Source organism: Ascaphus truei, chromosome 2 (assembly GCF_040206685.1).
Source record: "Ascaphus truei isolate aAscTru1 chromosome 2, aAscTru1.hap1, whole genome shotgun sequence".
Classification (NCBI taxonomy): domain Eukaryota; kingdom Metazoa; phylum Chordata; class Amphibia; order Anura; family Ascaphidae; genus Ascaphus; species Ascaphus truei.
Genome location: NC_134484.1, coordinates 409,277,833 through 409,304,304, shown reverse-complemented (window position 1 = coordinate 409,304,304; position 26,472 = coordinate 409,277,833). Strand labels below are relative to the sequence as shown.

The window sequence follows — 26,472 nt, the reverse complement described above, 5'->3', positions numbered from 1 at the left end:
TTGACCTCCTTGTAGTCTTCTACAATTTTGTATAATCAAAAAGACACAATGACATATTTTTGGGGAATTTCTAAGAGTATTGTTTTTGTTACATTATAATTACTGATTGGAGCATCATTATGCTAGTTAATGAAACATACGCTATTTTTATTTGTCCATTTTTAACAAAAATCCTGACCACCCCAAAACTTGTTGGGTTATTATTCATCAGAAGGTGGCAACCCTGCTTGGATAATAATCTGGCCTTTTAAAAAAATATCATGGCTCTTGTGCAAATTCAATAGAGCAATGAATCAAATCACATGCAAAATCATTACACTGTTTTCAGAATAATTTGTATCAGGAAAGGGCAAGGAAGCCCTGAAACACTAGTGCTGCTTTGGAGATCCGTTTGGTGACTATGTACCTCTTATTGTCAAACTTGCTATTAGACTTTATGTAATAAAGTTATTTGCCGTGATTAAATTGATTTTGGTAAATTTATTTTTTTGTAATACATTTATTTTTTTGGAATCAACTAATGAGGTAGCAAGTTTTGATTTTCATCTTTATGAGTGCTGGTCTGATCTAAAATGTTCTAAGAATAATTTGAATGAATTTGCAAACAAATAATATTGAACTTTAGCTTGAGATGGAATTCTTAGCTCTCGTCTTCAACCTTTCTGATGTTGGAAGTATTAATCAAGAGAGATTACAAAACGATACAGCATTTTCATTACACATATCACACACATCGTGTGATGTAATTGTGTTTTGGTATTACCTGTAGGAATGTTTGTGCCCATAACCGAGATCTGACTTTTAGTACTGCTCTCTGGCCCCCGTGTAAGTGCCCCACTCTACAGGCGATTGTTAAACACTTCACATTTGTGCAATTCTGCGAAAACAAATAAAAAACATTTTTTAGACATTCTTTTCACTTCCTACTGCATGAGATGTCATTTTATTTGTTCATACAGAACTAGTCCTCTGTAAGATCAACAAGAGATTAAAACCACTCATGGTTCGGATTCACAATATTGAACACATTACACATAACACATAACCCTTTGATAAAGCGCCCCTACGGCGTGAAACGCGTTAGGGATACCTTTTTCTTTTCTGTTCACCTTAGCTTAGGCTATTATGCACTTTAACTAAAGCATTTTTATATTTTTATATTTTTCTATTTTTTGCCTCCAGCCCTTTATTTTTGCCGTGCGCTACCTTTTCTTTCTATTTTTGCTGCTTTGTTGCTTGCTGGATCGATGCACGCCATTCCTGGGTATTGTGGATTTCTGAGGAGATTTCATGTGAGTTTACTCATTCTCCTTGCCCTGTATACAATGTAACTGTGTTTTTTTGATGTTTACATAGGGCTCCAAACCTATAGACCTGGGGGTTCCTTTAGCTTGATTTATGGGGTTGGTCTACCCTATGTAGGCTCACTTCCGTATTTCCTAGTTAGATACCCCATTATTCAATATACAGGTCTATTTCTATTAGGTTTTGTAGTGAGTCATGTATTCCTCAAATGCACAGTGATTGGGGGTTAATTAATAATATATGTCCCACCCAGTTGCTATATTGCTGCCATCTATTCCGGATTTTTGTAGCACCCATTGGGAGATTCATTTCTCTGTATTCTGGACATTACATACAAAGCTAGATGAACACATACGGGAGACATTTTATTTGAGCATATTCACGCACCCTTACATAACACCTCAGTTCAAGGCTCGGAGACAACGTGTAAGATAGGGCGTTCGATATAAAGCTTGAAGATAAAGAAGACAAGCTTTAAAGATTTCTGCAATATGCCAAGATAATCAATGACTTCAATCAAGGTTGAGAATAGGTTGTCAAGTTAATTAGATGGTGGTGAATTACAATAGGCCATTGGGCCCTTTGGAGCATTACAGTGGTATAGTTCAAGGGGTCATTGACCTTAAAAATCTTGGAGGAGCGCAATATGGATGGGTAAGTGGTTTTGGATTATCTTTAACTGCTTTGGTGCCAATTAGACTACACTATCTAGGCTCATCTTGAGAGGGCCTGCATAGCTTGACTGGCACTTAAGCAGTTAATAACCAATATATATATATATAATATATATATATATATATATAAAATGTTATGGTGGGTTTATTAAACTGTTTGCTCAATGCCCTGCCTGCAGCAATTGGCTAATAGGACTGTAATACATTATCTTTTTTGGCTTTACAAGAACAAGAACCTTGAACAATAACTAATAATGTGCTCACGACTAAATAACATGTGTAGTGAACTCCTGTAGATAAGTGCGATGTAGATATTACCCAATGCTGCTCCAGAGCTGGCTTTGTACACCAGAAAAAAATAATTACTATAATTGTTTTACATATCTCAGGGAAAACAGGGGGAGATTAGAAAAATACTGTTTGGTGTAGATTGTCCGATATCTCTGAGTTAATCTTAATCAAAACATTAAAACATTTCCTTAAGGAATGAATTAAAATACAAATAAACACACATACACAAATATGTTCATAAAGTTAACATGTAAAGATGTGGAATTTCTTCCAGGCAGGATCAACAGCAATTATCCTAAATGTAGCTGTGCTGTGCAACTCAACATTTTTATATTAAAAAAATAAATGGTCTAAAGTTGTATGTGCACTTCTGCCCTTAGACATAGAGATGTGCACATTTTTATCTGAAGTTTGGGAATCAGACAAAATATGCTGGGATTTGGTGTAGTTTTTTTTTCCGAAAACCGCTAGCTTCACAAAACAAACCAATTTCCTAGCATTAAAAGTGAATTTACAAGGTCCCGCGGCCCTTTATGTGCTACCATTTTCTGCTATTTTCGCTACATTCTGGCTAAAGTTTGTGAAGTTGCCGTGAAACATAATAATAATAATAAAAATAACACTATTATTCATGATCAATTTGCTAAATACAGTAATACCGGTAGTTAGAAAAACGTATAGTGGGGTCGTTTAGGACTTCTCAATTAGGACTTCTTAATTATGGCTGCTTGTTTTCCTAGTTTTCATATTGAAATGAATCCGTTAGAAGGCAGTAAGTACCGTTATTGGCTATGCAGTCATCTTTACTTCTAATCTTAGTCCAAATAACATTGTTAAAATAGACTGACCTTACACAGCCAAATAAAAACTTCTCAGCACAATAAATAAATGAGGGAAGGGCCTTGCAAAGCCACGCCCTGTTGTCCCCGGCAAAGAAGGGGCTGGACAGTACTGTAAGTTAAATTGACCAATGTGTCATTACTGCAAATCTGATGTGTGAATGTATCCTGCAAATGTGATAATAAAGCATATAAACAGAGTATACTGTACATGTGATAATTAGCATATAACAGAGTATACTGTAAATGTGATAATTAGCATATAACAGAGTATACTGTAAGTATGATAATAAAGCATATCAACAGAGTATACTGTAAGTATGATAATAAAGCATATAAACAGAGTATACTGTACATGTGATAATTAGCATATAACAGAGTATACTGTAAGTATGATAATAAAGCATATCAACAGAGTATACTGTAAGTATGATAATAAAGCATATCAACAGAGTATACTGTAAGTATGATAATAAAGCATATAAACAGAGTATACTGTACATGTGATAATTAGCATATAACAGAGTATACTGTAAATGTGATAATTAGCATATAACAGAGTATACTGTAAGTATGATAATAAAGCATATCAACAGAGTATACTGTAAGTATGATAATAAAGCATATAAACAGAGTATACTGTACATGTGATAATTAGCATATAACAGAGTATACTGTAAATGTGATAATTAGCATATAAACAGAGTATACTGTAAGTATGATAATAAAGCATATAAACAGAGTATACTGTAAGTATGATAATAAAGCATATAGCAGAATATACTGTAAGTATGATAATAAAGCATATAGCAGAATATACTGTAACTGTGATAATAAAGCATATAGCAGAATATACTGTAAATGTGATAATAAAGCACATAGCAGAATATACTGTAAATGACAATACTTGTTGCGTTTTGCCTTCTCACCAGTCGTTTAGTAGGTATGGTGATGTGCCTTAGTGGTTCAGCCACTGCCGTGTCCCTGCGGCTGACAGCATGAGATACACTGGAATTTCGCAAAAATGCAGCTAGTTCTGGGGTATCTTCAGGTTCATTTGGCTAAAAAAGAAACAAAGTACCCATTACTTACTCATCCAGAAATTAACTGAAAATGTCCATAATGGGGATTATTCATTACACTCCAATAGTGCAGATCAGGGAACTACTGCACAGAAACTCCCATTGACTTCAATAGTGCCCTGAGCAGCAATATTGCAGTTGAATAATTAACCTCCAATGTGAGAGAGAAAAAGGTTTTAAAAAACTATACAGGTTGCATATAACTGTCTTCCTTAGCAAGATTCAATGACCCTTATTCTGTAAGGTGTCATATGTGCAGATAATGTGCTATCTCATGAAAAGCTCCATTGCCTTTAATGGGGCTTCCCTGCGACAGCAGGTCATCTGTGCTTATCACACCTTACAGAATAAGGGCCAATGGCCCTTAAAGTATGTTTTACTTATTTGTTTCCAGTGACAAATGTATACGTTGTCTGTAATTAGACTCTTATATGGAACCTATTGTTCTTCTCCTTTATCTCTCTTGCTAATGACAGGAGCACAGTAACTTTACACAAGCCAAAAACAACAAAGAAATGGTTTGACAATGTACCCCTATACAGTATATTATGCAGTACAGGAGAAAGAAGGGTGGGTAGCCGTGTTGGTCCTTTCTTCCATGTAGTAAAGTCACAAAGTAGAAAGAAGGAGATGGTAGTATGATACCTTATTATTAAGCCTTCCAGCATCCACCCTGTCATAATAACTCATTTGCTTTTCATATCCATTGTAACTAGATCCCATCTCTCTTCACTACCTTCTGTGTACGCCTGATGAAGGACCATGTGAGGTTTGAAAGATTGTAACTTAAGGTTATCAAAACATTTTTATTTGATTTATTTGACATACGTACTATTGACACTTTTTGTGGCTCTTTGGAAAATTCTTGTTAATACAATATTTAATAGGGCTCCATGGTAAAATGGATTAGAAGCAAAAGGTGACACTGAGTGCTCATTTGCATGTTATTTCCCAGAGTCCCTGGCTGCAGTGGAAGCTCTGTATGCTAAGAGATAACGGGGGAAAGCAGGGTTGCAGACCTGTCTGAGACGTGAATATTCTCACAAGGGGTATTTTCAATGTATTAATACAACATTTATACTTTAACTTTCAAACATTGATGCAGCTAAAAAATGATTTCAACCTGCAAATAATCTAGTTTTTTATCTGACTAACACAGAACGGAAAATGCAGCAATAGTATTTGTGACTTGTCATTTAAGAAGATAAAAAGAAAAGACACAAAACTTAATAGCAGCATTGACTTTCTAAAAATACTGTATGCAAATAAAGCAAAGCTTTATATTCCAAGGATTAGATTTAGACTCTACATGTGTAGAACATCTGTGCTGCATGACAAGGAATTATCTCACACATCCCATAAGGGGCAATGTGCATCTCTAATAGAATGACTGATTTATTCGAAACACTAAAGAGAATGACAATGCAGAAATCTGAGCATGATCAGGAAGACAATTATTGTAAAACTCCTAGAAAAATATTATCCCAAAAGAGAAATTAGTCAAACCGACAGCATACTTCATCCAAGCATAAAGCAACAAGTACCAGGCATCTGGAGAAAAAAGCTATATGATCCTGATTCCTAAATATTATTTACAGTATGTAGAGCCGCTGACAGCTTTCCCAGGGCCCAGGACTAAAATTTCTACTGGGCCCTCCACTTTCTCTCACACTCCCCCATTCTCACACACCTCTTCGTTCACTCATGTATTTCTCCCTCTTACTCTCTCTCCCACACCCCCTCTACTGCTCACTCACCCCCCCCTCTTGCTCCCTCACCTCCCTCACTCCCTGCTCTCTATCACCTTTTCCCTCTCAGTCTTCCACCTTTCTCCCTCCCTCTCTTACAACCCCTTTTCCCATCCCTCTCTTACACCCCCTCTCCCCCTCCCTCTCTTACAGGCCAGTCTCTAAGCAGTAAGTAGGTAAAGCACAGCCAAAGGGTGGCGTGTCTCATGGGGGTGGCAACATGAAGAGGAAAAGTGGTAGTTAAAGGAGAAAATGCTCCCCGCCCCCCCCCCCCCCCCGCAAAAGTGTTTGCCCTAGGCCCGAAGCAGGGGGTGGCCGGAAAAGAAAATGGGGGCGGGGGGGGGGGGGCAGAGAAATGGGGGGCGGCCTTAATAGTGCTTGCCTAAGGTTGGCACATAACCTGGGGCAGGCCTGCTTACACCCCCTTTCCCTCTTACATATACCCTTTCTCCCACTCCTTCTCTTACACTGCACTCTTACACTTCCTCTCCCTTCCCTTTCTTACACTCCCTTTCTCCCTCATTCCCACCCCTCGCTCTCCCTCACTCTACCCCTCCCTCTCTTACCCCACCTCTGTTGATCATTCACTCTCCCCCTCCTCCTTTTACTCAATGCTCCCCTCCTCTCACTTAATCCCACTCCTTCAATCCCACTCCCTCTTTCAAATCCTCCTCCTCTCAAATCCAACTCTGCTTCACACACACAATCCACACTCAATATATACACACATACACACACACACACACACACACACACACACACACACACACACACACACACACACACACACACACACACACACACACACACACACACACACACACACACACACACACACACACACACACAATAATACCCTAAATGTATTTAAAAATAACGAAGGTGAATCATACCGTTTCAAAACACACACATTCCTCCCTCCCCTCAAGAATTTGACCTTGGGAGAGCGGTGTCCGGTGCCGTACCCAGGGCCGCCGACAGGGAGGGGAGAGCCGACGTCAGAAGCTCAGCGTGGAACAGTCAGTGAGGAAGGCCCACAGCTGGGGGTGAGCCGGGCCCGGCAGTAACGAGAGGTTCGGCAGCCGGGCAAAGACGTTGGGCCCAACCAGAGGCCATCTTTAAGGTAAGTCTGTATTTAGGAAGTAGAATCCCATAGGGGAAAGGATAAACAGTGCACTGCTGAAAAGAACGATGGAGACTGGATCGCTCAAATGTTATGAAAAAGATTTATTGGGCCATCAGCAACATATTACAAAATAAAAGGAAACACAAGCAGAGAGAACCTCTGACAGAGAGCACACCTGCGCGAAACGCATCAGAGGTTCTCTCTGCTTGTTTTTCCTTTTATTTTTTAATATGTTGCTGATGGTCCAATAACTATTTTTAATAACTTTTGAACAATCCGGCCTACATTGTTCTTTTCAGCAGTGCACCATTTATCCGTTGCCCAATGGGATTCCACTTCCTGCATTTGACTACAAACCGTGAGCGTGCTACCTTTGGATATCCAAACAGTATGGTCGTGAGTGAACTTGAAGAGATTCTATTATTGATATTCATTCTTTTCTGAAGACATTGCTCAAGTCTAACGCCAGGAGATATTACCTTAATGTCGTGAGGATGTTCATGTTTCCCACTTTGTGGTGTTATATGGACAACTCCTCTGGGTACTATTATTAAGGTTATTCTTCAATCTAGGAGTAACAATGACTTTTTTTTATATGCCTATTTGGATACTCTGCAATTACAAATGTTATGATAGCATATTTTATATGTCCTATATAAAATGAAGTTTGAGACATTAATTGTGTACATTATAGTAGTGGTGCTCAAACTGGGGGGGGGGGGCGGCGGTTACAGAGGCCCCACGCTCTTCCCCAAGGCATTTAAATTAAATGCCGGGGGACCGCGCGAAGCCTCTATATCTTCCCTTACGTGACTCAGTCGGCTTGGGTGATGCATCGCCATGGCAATGTGGCATCAAATGACGCCGTGGGGTCACGTGACGTGGTGTCACATGACTCTGCTGTGTCACTTGACGCTTCAGACTAGGTAGGGGGGGGCGCAAACAGTGGAGGAAAGCAGGCAGGGGGCACAGGGCAAAAAGTTTGCGCACCCCTGCTGTAGAGCCCTGTTGATATTGGAACTGCGGTCCCTTCTTTTTCTAAGTATTGTATGTATTTATTTGGTGTTTTTTTTGTTTTTTATACATATTTGGGGGTTGAGGGTTTTGTTTATATGTATTTGGGGTGTGGGGGGCTTATATGTGTTTGGAGGGTGTTTTTTTTATATGTATTAGGGGGAGGGTTTTATTTTTTATGTGTTTGGGGGGTAGGTTTTTTTTATATGTATTTGGGGGGTGATTTTTATATATATATATATATATATATATGTATTTGGAGAGACTGAGTGAGAGTGGAGTATTGATGGAGGGGGCAGAGTGAGAGGCGAGAAGGGGTGAGGGAGGAAGTGAGAAAAAGATGGAGTAATAGTGAGGAGGGGAGAGAAATACATGAAAGGCGGCGGGAAGGGATTGAGTGAGAGTGGGGGGAGAGTGAGGAGAGAGGGAGTGAGACTGAGTGGAGAGAAATACATGGGAAGAGGGGGGGAAATAGAGGGGGCTCGTGGGGTGTGAAATGGGGGTGGAGGGGGGTGTCCGGTCATAACTAGTCCTGGGCCCTGAGAAATCTGTCTGCAGCCCTGGCCGCGCCGAACCGGTGGGTGGGTGCATAAGTTGGGCCCGACTTCTGGGTGGTCCCAATTTCCGGTGCCGACCAGTGTGCCTGGTAGTGAGGTGCTGAACTGACCGTGACGTGGTTGTAGACTTCAAATATTTTGGCCAAAGTATTGAACTAAATGAGCCATATATATGAAGAAAGAATACAAATACTTAGTAATGTACTTTAATAATTTGTCATAATGGATGTAGCATTGGGGTTTTTTTGTCTCTTGTACGCATAAGGCCCGTAATATAGTGCACATGGTTGCTCCGCCGTGCACGCGCGGCACTTATAATTGGCTGTGTTAAAGCCTGACTTTATATAGTTCGCCCGCGCGCACGGCAGTGAGCGTTGAGCCGGCAGATTGGAGGAAAGACTCTGAATAGAGTCTTTTCGCGCTGCTGCCGCTCAAAGTCACACTCTATTGCTCAATCAGGGTATAATCAGGGTATATGTATATTATGTGTGTGTGTGTGTGTGTGTGTGTGTGTGTGTGTGTGTGTGTGTGTGTGTGTGTGTGTGTGTGTGTGTGTGTGTGTGTGTGTGTGTGTGTGTGTGTGTGTGTGTGTGTGTGTGTGTGTATTTGTGTATGTGAATTTTTTGTCTTTTGCAGAAAAGCTTTTCATATATTAAAAGTAAGCGCTCCAGGCCAAGACTTTGCAGTGACTTTATTTGTAGTACCTCATTCTGTTTGGGGGTAGGAAAATGTGCCACACACAAGCAACATTGAAAGCAGTACTGCTGGATAACGTCTATATAAATATTTCTGGAAAAAACGTCCTTTTCACAATTTCATTTTTGTTGCCAGAGCGGTAATATTTTCAGTAACGTTTGGTCAGTATTCCTAGTCAAGAGATGCTGATAGTTTATTCAGTATTGGACATAATAGCCAACATTTTGCATAAATAAGTCTTTTTGAGATGGTTACCGGTTTTGCCGCTATTTCTACCTCCAGGGTCCCCAATCAGGGTGTGACGTCATGGCCACGCCTACCCGTGTGCATCATAGCCACGCCCATCTGCCGCTCAGAGCACTGAAGTCTATACACACAAAAAGTGTGCTTCATGTGCACGAGCATTCGCGCGCATGACAACTATTAAACAAGCCTAAGGTGACAAACCCAGTAGCACTTCAAATGACTCAAATATATATATATATATATATATATATATATATATACAATGTTGTGGGATTGGGGTTTGAGCTTGCCGAGAAGGTGTATATTTAAACCACTTTGCATACTGAACATACCTTTATTTGGAAGGTGTTGATAGCGCTGCTTGTCTGGCACTTTAGTGGACCCTCTGTTTGGATGTGAAATACATACAGGAGAAACTCTTCACGACTCTGGTGGGGCCATCCCACACTGAGATGTGTTTCACTGATAGCACTTGGCCCTATATTATGCAGCTTTACAGAGAAATACAAAAAAAATCTTCATTACTATAATGCACCTGACATCACAAAGTGAAGCTCTTTGACTTTGAGCTCTAGTCATAATTTTATCTGCTCTTATCTTGTTTAGATAATCACCTCAAACTCTAAGCTATTGTACTACAAGAAAGAAGTATCCGTCACAGATTAAAGCATTACTTTAGACCATGGGGCTTATAATGGGGTTTATTTACAGCTACACGCTGACAGTTCAACAAAGCCCTAAAAGGCAAACCAGGACTGGAAAAGAACTGCACTTGTTTTATAGAACATTCACTATGTTTTGTTTGGCCACAGAGTGCTGTGCATTTAAAACAATTTGCCCTTTCCAAAAGCAAAATCCAATATGGCCCCAGGGTAACCAAATGAAAGCTGTGACATTGTCTTCCGATGATGTTGCGACTTTATGGTGGCTGCTGTGGAGCACACTGTATCATAGTTCTGCTCAGGTCTCCTCTTCAGATCAAATAATAATATTATATATAAAAAAAATAATATATATATGTGTATACACACATACAGGCACAGTACTGCTTTAAAGGAGGATGAGCATGTAAAAACATTGGAAATTGACCATTTCTTGATTTGGGAAGAAAGCAGTATAGCAGTTTATAACACAGTTACCCCTTGTTTATTATGGGTTCTCTGGGTTTACTGACAGAATAAATAGCTACAGCTAATTGATTCAACCATTGATTTAAATAGTAATTTTGAGAGTTGTTGACAGGCAATGGCAATTGAAATGACTTTGCACAAGTTTGCACATTTCTTGTCCTACAGTATAAACCATTTACATTTCTTGATGTGTCAATGGTCTCCTGGCCAACTTACAATGATAACATTCATGAAGCATATAATATAATAAGTGGTACCTCATAAATGTGTTGCACCAATGGTCCAACTTCCCATTCTTCCGTAGGCTTTTCCTTGGGCTCCCAATTAGCAATGGGTAAAAGAATCTGAGGAGGATGGGATACCCTGAAACACACACATAATGATTACAGCCAGGTTGTGGATATGTAGAAATGTGTAATCCTCATTCATTACGTGCTCCACATTGATGGATGGGCTGGACGATGGATCCATGATGGAAGGAGTTTAAAAAAGTTATATTCCTGTAATCATAACTGCAGTACTTTAATCATTGTTATCCCTCAAATATGTGAAATATTTCATAATTCTATAAACAAAAATACCGTTAAGTAACCAACAGAGTAGAGAGAAATGCTTTGATATATAGGCTGTCCAGGCCAAATGTGAAAGCAGAGAACAAGATTGGTACACATGCATACCAGAAATAAATGTGATCAGAGAACATGAGTGAGATAACACTATAGTATGTGTAGGGTAATGATGCTGGAACAGAACACACAACCTTGTAAATTCCATTACCAACTCTGCCACTGATACTTTATGTGATCTTGGGCAAATCCTTTTATCCCTCAGTTTACACAACTGTAACCGGTTAACAGTAATAACTTATTTCCTCTTCCTATATTTGCCTTTGGAGGCTGCCATACAAAACCAGAGTACTAGAACTATGTTGCTTGTATTTCAGCAAAAATAGGAAGCACTTTAGAATTGACCGGCAGTATAGAAATATTGTTTGTTACCATTAAATGTTGTTTATTTTTCTTTCCATGGAATAATTAAAAACTGTAAGTCCCGATATATTTTATTTACAATTAAACTGAAACTTACTAGTTATTTTTTTTAATAGCTCATAAAAGAAAGACAGCAAAGCCTCATTTGAAAGTAAATAACATGTAGCCAACTGGCTAACCTATTGTTTTATTTTTTTCCATTAATGGTCTCTCCTTTTTGTTGCAGAAGTCTCCAATTTTATTTCCCTTCCGGGAATAAAGAACCTGTTTCATTTTACAGTATGTGATGTCAGCACATAATGTCTGGACGTGCTACACTTTTGTGGGGTCACCAAAGTCCAAGGCTCTGGGTGTGTACTAATAAAAGAAAGAAAGCAGACACAGCATATTTCAGAAGCCTGCATATGCTATCAAACAGGATGTAGACTGCTATTCCCCTGACCAGTACCGTGCATAAACCTACATTTCTGTACACAGGGATTTCAGAGGTTTGACGAATTGGTTGCTTTGTCTAGTTCTGATCTCAACTCCCCAAAACTTAAAGAACACAGGACACCTTAATTTATGTATGATTAACAGACCCATAGCATTACTTAATCAAAAAGTCTCCTGGCTGGTGCAAAAAAATAGCTCCATAATTATCAAGGGAAAAGGAATTCTTGTGAAATCAATAGATCAATTTTTATCTTTGATAAATCTAGCGCATTTATATTGGATCAGTTTTAGCCTTGTTTTGCAGCCGGAATACTTTGAAAAATAGGCCTCTACATCTCCAAACTTTTGTCACGTTTCAGATGCAGAGGTGGAACTCCGGGAACATATTTTTAGTCAGAGCGAAATACAAGTCAAAACACAAGAAAGTGTCACTCACGGATTCAAATTGTTTTTTTTTTAAATATACAAACAGTGTGAAATGTTGGGTTTACAAATTCAAAACTCACAAACCTATGCACAAAAGTTTCAATTTCCCACTTAAAACTAAACTAAAATCATGGTTTACTTTGAGGGGTGTTTTTTATCATAATTTTTTTACAAAGCCAAAGCCTATCAATTGCCAGCAAAATAAAACATAAAAGCAAAGGCAAAACACCAGCGAAAGGGCCCACCGTTATCACTGACATATAATTGAGGCACTTGCTTACTTTTAACATAAATTACATACTTACCCTCTTATCTGTACTTGGGCCACAGCAGAGATGTTAATTTGTAGGCTAACAAAATTACTATTGGGATTGTCCTTGTTGGAACTGTAAAACAAAAAGCGTTACATGCATTATAATTGACTTCTATTGGTAACAATTGCAATAAGTCAATACTGTAGTTATAATAGTAATTTGACAGACTGTAGGAGAGATGCACAAAAGTGTGATAACCATGATCATGCTTTTTTTAAATACCCCCCATCATGTTGTAAAGTTTTTTAGTCTAGGTTGGAGAACAGCACTCCATGGTCCATACACACAATCAGATAGTCACAGCTAGAAAATATTTGTCCCTTGAACCCCTAATTAATAAATGTTATTGCCAACTCATCAGGCTTGGCTAACAAAACAGTTTGGCCGATCCTAGGCAGTATAGTGTCCTAAGCTTGCGGCTCAAAACAAACCTCAGTGTGTGCAGACAGCATGGGTGGTATAGCAATCAATTACTGCTGGAGCTCCCAAAGATGCTCACAATGCCTTTCCATTGTGGATGCAAAGCATTGTGTGGAACAACTTTATGAAGCTCCTGCTTACACCCATGCTAAAGTGCAGTTTCAGGCCTTACAAAGTGCACAGTGCTCACACGGGCTCAGGAACCAACTATACTGCCTGGGATCTGCCATTACAGATTTTTGGGGGCAAACCCCTTGGAGGCACCCCACAAACCACCTATTGGGAATCACTGCTGTAGTTTATTAAGGGTGTGTGTAGAGAACCGGCCACCACCTCGACCTTCCAGCACACCCTGGGTTCAATTGAAAAATTACAAAATATTTTATTAAATCCCCCTTATATAAAAGCAAAAAATATTAAAGGTCTGCTTACGCTACATACAGTAATAGTGGTACCACAAAAGGGGACGTTTCAGGCAGCAGTCCTTTTTCAAGCTCACATAAGGTTCTGTGCCATTTTATACACATTAGACCAGACGTCAGGGTAAAGGTCAATTGACAACCTAAGTGATGACATCATCCGTGGCGTATAGAAGTGGCTTTTAATGCCTAACAAGAAAATGCAATACGCATCATAGCATCAGGTGTGTGGTCAGTTGCTATGAGAGCTGAGATAGACAATGCCACATGGAAGAGTTGTGTATTGCCAGCAGGAATGGGTTAAGAGACTGGCATCTGTTACATCTAATACAAATCATTAGAGTACTGAGAGGTCAATGCTGGATATTATGTACATAATAAAGAATCATAATATATACAACTGTACTATGAAATATTAAACACAACTACTGTACACTAAATGTAAATAACAATAGACACAAATGCCAATGCTACATCCACATGAGCAAATGTATAGGTTTGTCGAACACTGATTATTGCACAAAGGTCCCTACATGTACGATATCACAAACATAAATGAAAACTAGGAAGGAAAAGGTCCCAAAGGGACAAAACAGGAGCAACACAAAACGGATTGATGGGCAGGCAGGCAGGATACTAAAATAAAAAAGTTTATTAACTAAAAAACAATAACATGAATAGTCCTGGCAGGTACTCTGACAGTGCTGCATTCATTCATTTAATTCTGATTGACTGATTTTTAACAGCTATTTTTCACCTGTATCTGTATTGTCCTTTTCCTGGCAGATTACTCTTTGACAAAGCGCCCAGCGTGCGAAACGCGTCAGAGTACCTGCCAGGACTATTCATGTTATTGTTTTTTAGTTAATAAACTTTTTTTATTTTAGTATCCTGCCTGCCCATCAATCCGTTTTGTGGTGCTCCTGTTTTGTCCCTTTGGGACCTTTTCCTGCCTATGCGCATGTGCATAGATGCACGCTATACTGAAGATCACTCATGACGGCGCAGATCACATCATCCAAGTGAAGCTGCGCAGTGATCAGCTGTTTCCCGGCGGTCCGTTCTCCATGACGTCGTACACATGGTGCTTGAGAGACGCCAACGGAGTTCAGACCGGAGAAACTGACGGACACAAGTCAGTCTATTGAAGAGGCTCAGATTCAACCGTCTATTTTCTTCATCAGCTGTTTCGCAGCTCGGAGCTGTGAGTTCTACAGCGCTTCGTTTTCCTTCTCCTTCCCCCTCAGGACTGATCATGGGTAAACCGTGAGTAATTCACAGGCAATCATTGGTGCTATCAAGGTTAGCCAGTTGCCGTCTGTTTCATTATATACTCTTATCGGTGGATGGGAGAAGGAGTTGCTACATGGACATACAGTATAATATATATTTTTTCATAGATCTTCATCATATCGGATTGGCACACAGCATATATACCTTTTTCATTTCAGCTCCGATATTTTTCTTGGGACTAACATTAGCCCTAAGTACACACTTATAAATGAAAACTAGAAATATAAGCTCTATGACTAAGGACTATACCAGTCCGAAACGCATCAGAGTGTGTGTCCCCTATACCATGTTGTACCAATAAATATATATTTTTAACCCACACCTTGCTGGTCCCCTACTCTACTTGGCTGTGCACCGCAGGAATCCTTGGATTTCAACTTCTACTTGAATATTGAGCGTGCTGCACGCAGCAAAGGAATCAGCCATCCGTGAGTATTTCACTTCTCCTTCACATGGAGACTTGATGACCAGGAACAGTGCTGCAGCATAAGGGTCCGGTATGGCAGAGTCCTACACATCAATGGTATGTTAACCCTTTATCTACTGTGACACGTGGACTATTGCCATTACATTCAGTGTCTTTGCTGCATTCAAATAGCACTGGGTCAAATACTCTATCTCTTGGCTAAATACAGTTTCCTATTACCATGATATGTGGACTTAAACCTGTTATTGATTAACAGTTCAGAATTGGATTGAGCACTGTTGTTGGGACTCATACCCCAAACCACCGACTAGAAATATATAAACATATCCAAAACCTCTGCCCCTTGCAGATGCATTTACCAGAACACCTTCCTACTGTCTCTGTACATACCTCCTACTTATCGTAAGCTCTTCGGCGCAGGGACTCCTTTTCCTAAAAGCACTTCTTCCCATTATGTGTTATTTGTATTATTTGTTATTTATATGATTATCACGTGTATTACAGCTGTGAAGCACTATGTACATTAATGAAGCTATATAAATAAAGATATACATACATGCAAACATACAAAATAGGAAACATCAATGTTTCATGTTGGAGTTCAATTTCAGGTACTCACAATATAAATTATAGCAATTAAATATTACACATTATAAAGCACAGTCAAGTAAATTAGAGACCCAGCTTGCAATAAACCCATAGATATCATTGCTCAAGCTGTTGATAAATATCTAGATTTCAGTGTATCTGTTCAAAAATGTTCATGCAATTTACTTTCTGTTAGTGTTCACAAAACCTTGTCTTATTTGAAGACAATTTTTATGTACAGAAGCAGGAAGTGACAATGGGCTGAAATGTAGCTCCTACTTATGCTGTTTTTATCAACGATTTCAAGGAAAGATTAATCTATACCAATCCTTTGTATGCACAACATGCATCAATTTGTCTAAGATATATAGATGATATATGTGGGTTTATTGCAAGCTGGGTCTACATTTTACTTTACTGTGCTTTATAATGTGTGTTATTTAATTGCCATCATTTGTATTGTGACTACCTGAAATTGAACTCTAACATAAAACATGGATGCAATTTACTTTCTATTATTCATTGCACAAACGTTTCGTATTTGAAGCCAATTTTTATGTTCAGATCCAGGGAATGGCAATCAACATTTGTAAAGCTCCTACTTATGCTAATGTTTTTATGAACAATTTCAAGGAAATATGCATCCATACCAATCCTTTGTTAACATGCATCGATGTGACAGTAACACGTTACAGACATTGTATGATCATCTCAATGCTGTTTGTGACACAATTAAGCTCACAATGTCAAGTCACATTGAGAAAGTGAGTTTCATGGACACAAGGGTCTATACAATTAATAATACCATAGCTATGTGGGCGAAACAACAGGTAAATAAAAGAAACATATAAGCCAACACAAGTCCTGTACAGACACACTTCCAACAGACTGGGCCTGGTGTATCACAATTGCAATATAAAATAATGGAGGCCATTCCAAAGCCACAATGGGGAGACGACAGGATAAAACTAATTAAGGTCAGAGAGCCCTTCTGGGTCCATGAATTGAATACCATGATCCCTAAGGGGCTTTGCAAAGAATACAATCTCATATCTTGCTTTTAAGTGTTGGGGAGTTATGTGAGTAGGGACAAAGGTTCTACTTCAAACTCCATACCAGACCATGGGTGAATAACGTGGGTGAGGACACTGGTTCTTGCCCCCTAAATACTGGTCCAAAGTATTTTGTTTTATTGGGTTACAAAATACTATCAATATATTGTTCCTCTCTGTTTACAGATGGTTCCACAGACTCCTTTATTTTGCCATTTGCATAAAGTGTTTGGATTCTATTTCAATCCTTATGGGATGAGCATATGCTTATGCAGTTCTGACCCTTGTTTTGAGACCTCTGTTGTCTACTATATTATTGATCTCTACCTTTTTCATTATTGATTGGCCATTTTCCTTTACACTTTTACATTTTGTTCCAAAATATTTGTCATTTATTGCCTTTACAGTATTTTTATATTACTGCTGCGGCCAAGTTTATTCGAGCATTTGCCCGTTCTTGGCTGCAGCAGTAGCCTGGCGCGCGCCCGAGAGTGACGGGCGCGCGCCGAAGCAGCGGAAGAGCGCCCTCCGATCGGGGCGCTCTCCCTACCGCTGCCGGGTCCGCCGGGTCCCCCGGAACCCCCTGCCGCTGTCCCGCGATCGCGGGACACCAGGGCTCCCTCGGGGAGCCCCTGGACGCGCGTGCAGGGGGCACACGCTCCCGAAGACGCGTGACCGCGCGTCTATGACGCGCGGCACGCCGAGGGGCGGCCACTAGCAAGTCGGGAAATCTCCCGGCTTGCGGTACCGGCCACACTTTAATAAAGTGTGTCGGTAGTGTACCACACCTGGGATGGCGGCTCACAGATTGCTATTTACTATTGATATTACGTGCTATTTGGTTACATTGGATATGTATTGCACTGTACAGATGTGTAGGCCTTTAGGGTTTCTCCATTGTAAAGCATTAGACAATTTCCCACTAACATTATTATGTGGATACATTCATATGCGATATAGACCTTCAGGAATGCCTTAACCTAACTTCATGTGGCTGTTATATCCACAAGAGTGATAAGTAGCCTGTGGGTTTATTGCAAGTTGGGTCTACATTTTACTTGACTGTGCTTTATAATGTGGATATTTAATTGCCATCATTTGTATTGTTAGTACCTAAAATTGAACTCTAACATGATACATTGATGCTCCGCATACTCTGACCTATTTTGTTTATTTGGATATTGGATATGTTCATTTACCATTCTCATATTTCTAGTTATCCTTCATGTTTCTAATACATACGTATTTTGTGCAACAACAATGTTTAAATTTTGTGTAGGTATATTTAATATTTCATAGTACACTTGAATATATTATAATATTTATTTATTATGTATATGTAGCCAGGTACCCTCCGTTCTCCCCGCGCTCCCGTTTCCCCCCACCCCTCTCCTTACCCTCAGAGATGTGAGGCACGGTGACGGAGTCGCTGGCGGTTCCCTCTGCAGAGCGCCACCATGTTGGTGTATGCGCGCACCTGCGCGAGGGTTGCGCATGCGCGGAAGTGGCGAGGAGCTGCCCGAGTGCCTGGGAGGTTGCGCATGAGCAGGGCAACTCCGCGGCGGCCATTTCAGGGGGGCGCACGAGTGCAAGGTACAGTGTGGCAGCCATTAGAGAGCATGAGGCTCCCTATGTTAAATGCTGCAGACAGAACTACAAGCCCCATGATGCTCAGGGGCAGTGACACCACCTGACACCAGGGAGCCAGTAGGGCTGCAGGATTCTGCTGGAACAGCAGGAAAGACTACTGCAATGTGGAACAGGAAGCAGCCAGTGAAGACCAGGAGCCTGAAGCTGCATGTTAGGTCCACGGAGCAGTGCTCCAGGGATTAGGCCAGAGGTAAATCCCCAGGACCCAGTTAGTTCCCTGAGTCACTGTAGAGAAGTAACTGTATTGTGTAGGGAACTGCCTTAAGACAGGGACTCCTTCACTGTACTCATAGAGAGATGCTGCAGGACATTGCTTGAATGCCAGTGCAGCCTGAGTGCTAAGAGAGTATCTGACTCCATAGCAGAGACAGTTTGCAAAGGATCATCCGGCTGGTGATCCCTCCTCTGTGGAGTCAGCGTGTGTATCCATTCCTGCAGAGAGCAGCGCAGTCCGGCGTGGGATCACTGTGCGGTGTTGCTGACTTCCAAGGATTATCCTGATCAGGAGCAGTGATCAGGGAGGTAGTATAATAAGTGCACCAACGGGCTCCAACACAGGGAAGCACTGTCCCTCACACTAACTTCATAGCTGATGGACACTGAGAGGTTAAGTGCCCTGGCACATTGGTACACCAAGGACTAGGGTGATATAAAGACTGACACTAAAGTGGTGCAACCATTTACATGTGTGGGGTGATGTGATGATATTCATGCAGGGGAATGTCATGCTGTTTATGTATGAAACGTTATGCAAGGGTTATTATTATTATGCTAAGTAAATACTGTTTTATCCAACTGCGTGTGGTTACTGTATATGTTGGTTCTTGTGGCAGGACGGCCTGTAGCCGAGGTCAGGGAACAGTCCACACGTATAGTTTCAGGATAATGAAAACGTTCAGTGGCTTTATTTCTCCACAGCATACATAACATGCGGGTACACTGTCCCTTTAAACAAAACAAATCCTGCTCCACATTGGGAGGACTGACTAACACACCAGGCCTATCTAGCAGGCTCGCTGGCTAAACCATAACCAAACCGTAAGTGTCTTTTAAGCAGTCAGGAAAAACAAATGAACAAGTCTCTTACTTTGGTTGCAGTAGTTAGCTTGATGTATCCGTCTGGCTAGCAACACATATAGCCATGTGCTCTGGTCTAAGGCAGCCAGCTACTACCAGTAACAACATCCTTTTATACCTTGCTGGCTATCAGGTGTCAGCTTACATCCTGATTATCTAGCTTCCACCTGAGTTAACCCTTATGAGTGCTGGATGAAGCACTCAGACATATGTCTCCCAGGCATAACTGATAGGGGTTGACTTCACCCTGTCACAGTTCTGATAAGGGAACACTCCCACCAAGTTGGGATCCCTCATCAGTGGAGGCGCTGCACCCAGTGTAAGTATACCCCAGGCTCCCAGTGGCAGAGGCCCAGGCCTTTTGTTAGCCTCACAGGTGACAGCAGCATCAGTAGTTACCGTACCCCAGGGGTACAAGGGCTACATATATAATATACAGCATTGACCCCTCAGTACTCTGATGATTTATATTAGATATAACAGATGCTTATCCCTTTACCTGCGCTTGCTCGCGACACACAACTCTTCCATGTGCAATTGTTTATCTCTGCTCTCATGGTAGCTGACCACACACATGATGCTATGACGCGCGCATTGCATTTTGTTGCTAGGCATTAAAAGCTGCTTTTATTCGCTGCGTATGATGTAATCGCATAGGTTGTCAATTGACCTTTTGCCCGATGTCTGATCTAACGTGTATAAAATGGCGTTGAATGCTACTATGCTTATGTGGGCTTCAAAAAGGGCTGCTGCCTGAAACCTCCCCTCCCCTCTGAAATCCATCTTTGTGGCTCCACTATTATTTAAGTGGACTTTTAATATTTTTTGCTTTGTATAAGGATGAGTGAATAAATTATTTTGCATTTTTTCACTTGAACCCGAGGAGTGCTGGAAGACTTTGTTTTTGTTCAAAATGTTGTCAATATTGGGCAGAGGGGCTATATTACATTGGATATAAATGGTCTCACACTAATTCAATAGAATACTGCCTAACTCTATAATTGTATTTTCACCCACCGAAACAAAGAAACTTCGACCTAAGTTTAAAAAAATATATGACGCATAAAGAAAGAATGAAAAGATAAAAAGAGGATAAAAATAAAGTTGAGCAAAACTTCCCACAGAATTTCCACTTATTTAGGATGTATTGTCTAGATTGCAATCTGCAATCATGCAGATCTTTAAGCAGCAATCCTCCAAAATTCCCAAATTTGTATTTGTTTTTATATTGTGAACTGGGGGTCTTTTGAGCTGAACTAAGTCATTCTCAGGTCCCAGAACCCTTTATCTCCAAATTTACCAAAGGTCAACTGATATTATTTTTTTATATGGCTGCGGGGACATCCAATAGGAAACTGGAAAGTCATGCCCATCTAGCAGTACAGTTCCCATTGGCCAACGGAAGAGAGGATGACCTAGCTGCCAGGTTAATTTCCCGAAAAGGAAAAAGTAACCAGCAAATACACAGTTATTCTAGAACTGGAGTGTCGTCAGAGCTGAAAATAGCACAATTCAGCTCCAGATGACCCCTCTATTCAAAATATGAAAATAATAAAAATATGTAAAAAGTCATGTAAAAAATAGGGGAGTTGCTGTTTTAAAGTAGGAATCCCACAATTAACATTTTTTTAAAGCAACACTAGGCAGGCAGAGAAAAAAAAGCTGCCTTCTAGTTACAAGAAACACCACTGCCAGACTAAAAAGAAAAGTCCCTCAAATAGAATCATTTCTGCTTTAAAGCAGGGGTGCACAAACTGGGGGGCAGGAGGTTTTTGTAGGGCGGTGCAGAGGTTGCAAAGGCCCCGCCCTCTTCCCCATGGCATTTAAATTAAATGCTGGGGGATCGCATGAGGCCTCTGCAACCTATTACTGAGATTGAGGCGGCTGTTGACGTGTCGCCATGGTAACATGGCATCAAATTACACCGCAGGGTCATGTGACGCATTTGACACCGGGAACTGAGGTAAGGGGGGCGCAAGCACCAGAGGCAGCAGGCAGGGGGGTGGGAAATGCAAACGTTTGCGCACCCCTGCTTTAAAGAACCCTTCCCACTTACTCGGTCCAATAATATATTTCAATTGTAATCACTTTTGTAATTACACAATTAATTGAAAAAGTTCTACAATCGTTTTGCATTCTGGAGAGAATTACTATACAATAATATTTAAAGTATTCCTTAATCCAGGGGTGCGCAAAGTGGGGTGTGTGAGATTTTCTGGGGGGGCAGCTGTAACAGAGGCCCCACACTTCCCCAAAGGCATTTAGAATAAATGCTAGGGATCTCGCAAGGCCTCTGTGCCTTTTTACTTACCTTGCCTTCCAGTGATGCGTTTCCATGGCAATGTGACATCACGTCACGGAGCCGTGCAGGGGGAGGGGGCGCGAGCCGGAGGGGAGAGGAGACTGGGGGTGGGTGGGGGATGAAGGAAACTTTGCGCACCACTGCCTTAATCTAAAGAGTGCCCAGAGTGATCACATGACGAGACCAGGCCCAGATGTTAACAGAAGTTAACGGTCTGGCTGATTTCCCCCTACAAAACTAGCACACGCTAATAAAGTGCTTGGTACATCATAAGGGACTCTGGCATGCCAGGTACGTCATTAGGGTACTATTCAGCCCTAATTTCTCGCTATAAACCTGCCCGACACTTGCATTCTGCTCAATTATGTCTTCTCTCTACCCATTTTGTATCTAAGCCCTCTTCCGTTTAAAACCTCTCACACTCACTGCCCCACACCTATCGAATGCCCTTCCCCTCAATATCTGCCTGGCACCCTCTCTATCCACCTTTAGGACCTTTCTTAAAACACACCTCTTTAACGAAGCATATGGGTAGCTCCGTGGCTGATACTTTACACCTCATACATCGACCTTGGCCCCTTGCAGATGCACTTCCCAGAACGCCCTCCTACTATCTCTGTATGTTCTTCCTATTTACCACTTTGATTGTAAGCTCTTCTGGGCAGGGACTCCTTTTTCCTAATGTTACTTTTGCGTCTCAAGCGCTTATTTCCGTTATATTATTATGTCACATGTATTACTGCTGTGAAGAACTACTGTATGTACATACAAAGCGCTATATAAATAAATATATGTGGGGAAAGAAATAAAGATATGCATACATAACGGTTAAAAGAAGCACCATTTTGCATTTGATAAAAGCTACACAGCATGCCTTCCTCAGTCCCCTACGAGCTAAAAGTACAGTTATCAACTATAGGGTATTTCACATATTTCTATTCAAAACTACAGTAAGCTTTGGGTTTACGAGTAAGTTTCTTGTGCTCACATCTGTGTGTCATCAGCACAATGTAGAAACAATTAATAAACTGCTAAAATTATACATTTATACTTGAAGCAGACTTTCTGGTTCCACACACAAAGACATATGTCCTATTGTTGTCATTTAAAAAAAAAAAAAATTAGTGACTCTTAAATAAAAGCAAACTATTTAACTTCAACTCAGAATAATTATTTGATCATTGCAATGCACACCATATTTTGCAATAAACTCATTACAGTGTATTTACAGAAAGATGCTCATGCTGCTGCCAAACGTCTTTCTTTCCAAGTGATTTGATTATTAGCCACACTTGTCAGATTATTTTTGTTCTATTGTTATGTCCAACATCATTCATGCAAGTCAACAGCTCGAACATATTTCACACAATCACTATGACATGTGGCTGGACTACTATGATTGTTTGTGATAACAAGTATTTTAGCTAAAAAATGTGGCGTGAAAGAATGCTGCATGTTGGCAGACCAACTAAATCTGAACTCAAATATATCAGCTCTTTTTGCTAAATATTTGTATCATTTCCTTTTATGGGGAAAACATATTTTTTTCATTGCATAACTTGAAAACGAGAGGTGACTCTCAATGTGTTACTTCCTGGTAAAACAGTTTTATAAATAAATAACTTACATTTCTTTACTGCTGTTATGAGTACCAAATCAAACCAATGCAAATCAGTGACGTAATTAATAGCTCTCTTTGGATTAAGTCCCCAGATTGATTATTTTGTTGTTAAAACAGCATTAAGAGTTCTTTGAAACGCGTGTCTCCTTAGTCCTGGTGCCATGATACAGTACAGATGGTTTTGTCCCTGGTGACGCATCAATGTTCTTTAATAAAATTGTTCAATGATGCCCAGCGGGGCGTCGTTTTGTACGTCAACATTTCAATGGCGCCGCATCAAATCTTGCATTAAATAACGTCCCAGCTTTGGTGCACAAAGTCTTGTTATTGGGTGTTACTTAACAGCCATAAAGGGAAATCCCACATACTTAGCAAAACAAAACGTATCAATATAATTTCCTTAGATAATGTAAATCACCCTTATTTGTGTCCTGTATAAACTGATTCTGGTCAGCTGAAATTCATGCGTTCAGATATTTTATTATATATATATATATATATATATATACATATATATATATTTTGGTTGATTATGGCATCATTATCACTTTACAAATGATAAACAATATATATTGACAATGTAACTGTATATTTGCTAAAGCCTTACTAAGAAAACGATTAATGGTTTCATAAACCTTCCGGAGCATTTGGTTACAATGGAAAATTAGTGAGTACTTCAGTAATACTGTAGGGCAGGGGTGCGCAAACTGGGGGTCGCATGACATCCCGTTCCCATGGCAACGTGATTTGACGATGGAGTCAAGACAAGGTAAGGATTGCGAGCAAGGGGGGAGAGAGCAGGCAGGGGGGCAAGATTGCGCACCCCTGCTGTAGGTGATATCTTTTTGTATTTGGACTAACAATTGATATTATAAGACAAGCTTTCATGAGGTCTCTCTCCTTCAGGTCAGCGATTCAGATTTACAAAGATTTCATGAGTTTAACACAGATGTAAAAAGACAAGATGAGAATCTAAGATGGGAGATGGGGAGCATTCATTGCTAAGGGTAAACAGACAGGGCAATAAATGGATTGATTATTTATTTATTTATAAAAATGTTTTACCAGGAAGTGATACAGTGAGAGTTACCTCTCGTTTTCACGTAGGTCCTGGGCACAGAGATATTATGACAAATACATGGTTACATATACAGTACATAGTTATATTAAGTGAACAGGGTTATACATTATATACAAGACATTGCATGCACAGTTACAGATAATACATGTTATAGGCGTATGTAACAGTTACAGACCAGGTTAAAATGTGAGACAGCTTTAATTTTAAAAGAACTGGTGGCGGCTGTGAGGGTCTCTGGTAGATTGTTCCAGTTATGGGGTGCACGGTTAGAGAAGGAGCGGCCGGATACTTTGCTGAACCTTGGGACCATGAACAATCTTTGGGAGTCAGATCTCAGGTGATAAGTGCTTCATGTGGAAGGGGTGAGGAGCTTGCTCAGATAGATGGGTAGCTTGACCAGAAAGTATTTGAAGGCAAGACAGGAATGATGAACTTTGTGCCTAGACTCAAGTGATGACCAATCTAGTTCTTTGAGTATTTTGCAGTAATGTGTGTTGTAGTTGCATTGGAGGACAAAGCGGCATATTGAATTGTAGAGGGTATCACGTTTGCTAAGGAGAGTTTGGGGTGCCGTGCCGTATACTATGTCCCCATAATAATTGTTCCCAGTCTATAATTGGCATTAGCATCTGCTGTGCGATACGCTTTCTGACCAGCAGACTTAGGGAGGATTTGTTCCTATGAAGTACACATAGTTTGGCATAGGTTTTGGATGTCAGGGTATAAATGTGCAACCCAAATGTTAAATTGGAGTCAAAACATATGCCCAAATACTAGTAACAGGGGCTAGGATCGTATTAGAGTTGGTTCTGATCTGGAGCTCAGTCATAGGTAGTTTTAGAAATTTAGCCTTGGTCCCACATACCATTGTTACCGTCTTGTCAGTGTTTAGAAACAGTTTGTTTTGGGAAATCCAATCTTCAAGTCTCAAAAAGTCAGATTGAAGTACGTATCCAAGGTCGGAGAGGCTAGGCTGTGTGCATATAAGATTGTGTCATTCGCATACATGTGTATTGAGGCTCCCTTACAAGCTGTAGGAAGAGCATTGTTGAACACTGAGAAGAGTAGGGGCCCCAGAACAGAGCCTTGTAGGACACCTCAGGTAATATCCAAAGGGTTGGAGTTAGAGCCTGAGATAGACACATGTTGGAATCTACTTGATAGGTAGGAATGAAACCAGTTTAAAGCATGCTTCCCTTTTCCAGAGCACTGGAGTTTGTTTAGCAATATAGGAAGTAGGGGGAAAGGTAAGCGGTGCAGTGCAGAAAAAATGATAAGGCTGGATTGCTCCAAAGAGTATTAAGAAAAAATATTTATTTGGTCAATGACAACATAATAAAACTGGAGATGAACTGGCAGAGAATACTCTGATGCATTTCGCGCATAGGTGCGCTTTGTCAAAGAGTAAGTTCTTAGGCCCGGGCCATGGCACCTTCGCCCACTCTGAGGCGTGCGGAGGCTGTGGGAAAGCGGGTGCTTTCCTGGCCATGGTCGATGGGCCGTATGGGACGTTCCTAGGGGCATCACAGAACTGGTTCGCCCTCATTGGGCGAACCGCTCACGTGACCCATGTATTGCGCCAAGAAATCTGTTTCAACTGATTTCTTGCACAACAGCCGCCCCCTCCTGCCTGCGCCTGCCTTAAGGCAGTCTGATCGTGCCCCGTGCGG

The 26,472-nt window shown here is 40.6% G+C and overlaps 1 protein-coding gene across 2 annotated transcripts in view; it reads right to left on the bottom strand.

The window, feature by feature from the left end:
* The window catches only part of ITGA8 (integrin subunit alpha 8), a 191,623-nt gene that overhangs the window by 44,569 nt on the left and 120,582 nt on the right, over nucleotides 1-26,472 (bottom strand). For both annotated transcript variants that reach the window (XM_075587420.1, XM_075587421.1), the window contains 5 exons: nucleotides 12,864-12,944; nucleotides 10,966-11,071; nucleotides 9,911-10,069; nucleotides 4,039-4,170; nucleotides 764-877 (listed from right to left, as the gene is read on the bottom strand). In XM_075587420.1, coding sequence (XP_075443535.1) covers nucleotides 764-877; nucleotides 4,039-4,170; nucleotides 9,911-10,069; nucleotides 10,966-11,071; nucleotides 12,864-12,944 — 592 coding nt within the window. The remainder of the gene's footprint in view (nucleotides 1-763; nucleotides 878-4,038; nucleotides 4,171-9,910; nucleotides 10,070-10,965; nucleotides 11,072-12,863; nucleotides 12,945-26,472) is intronic.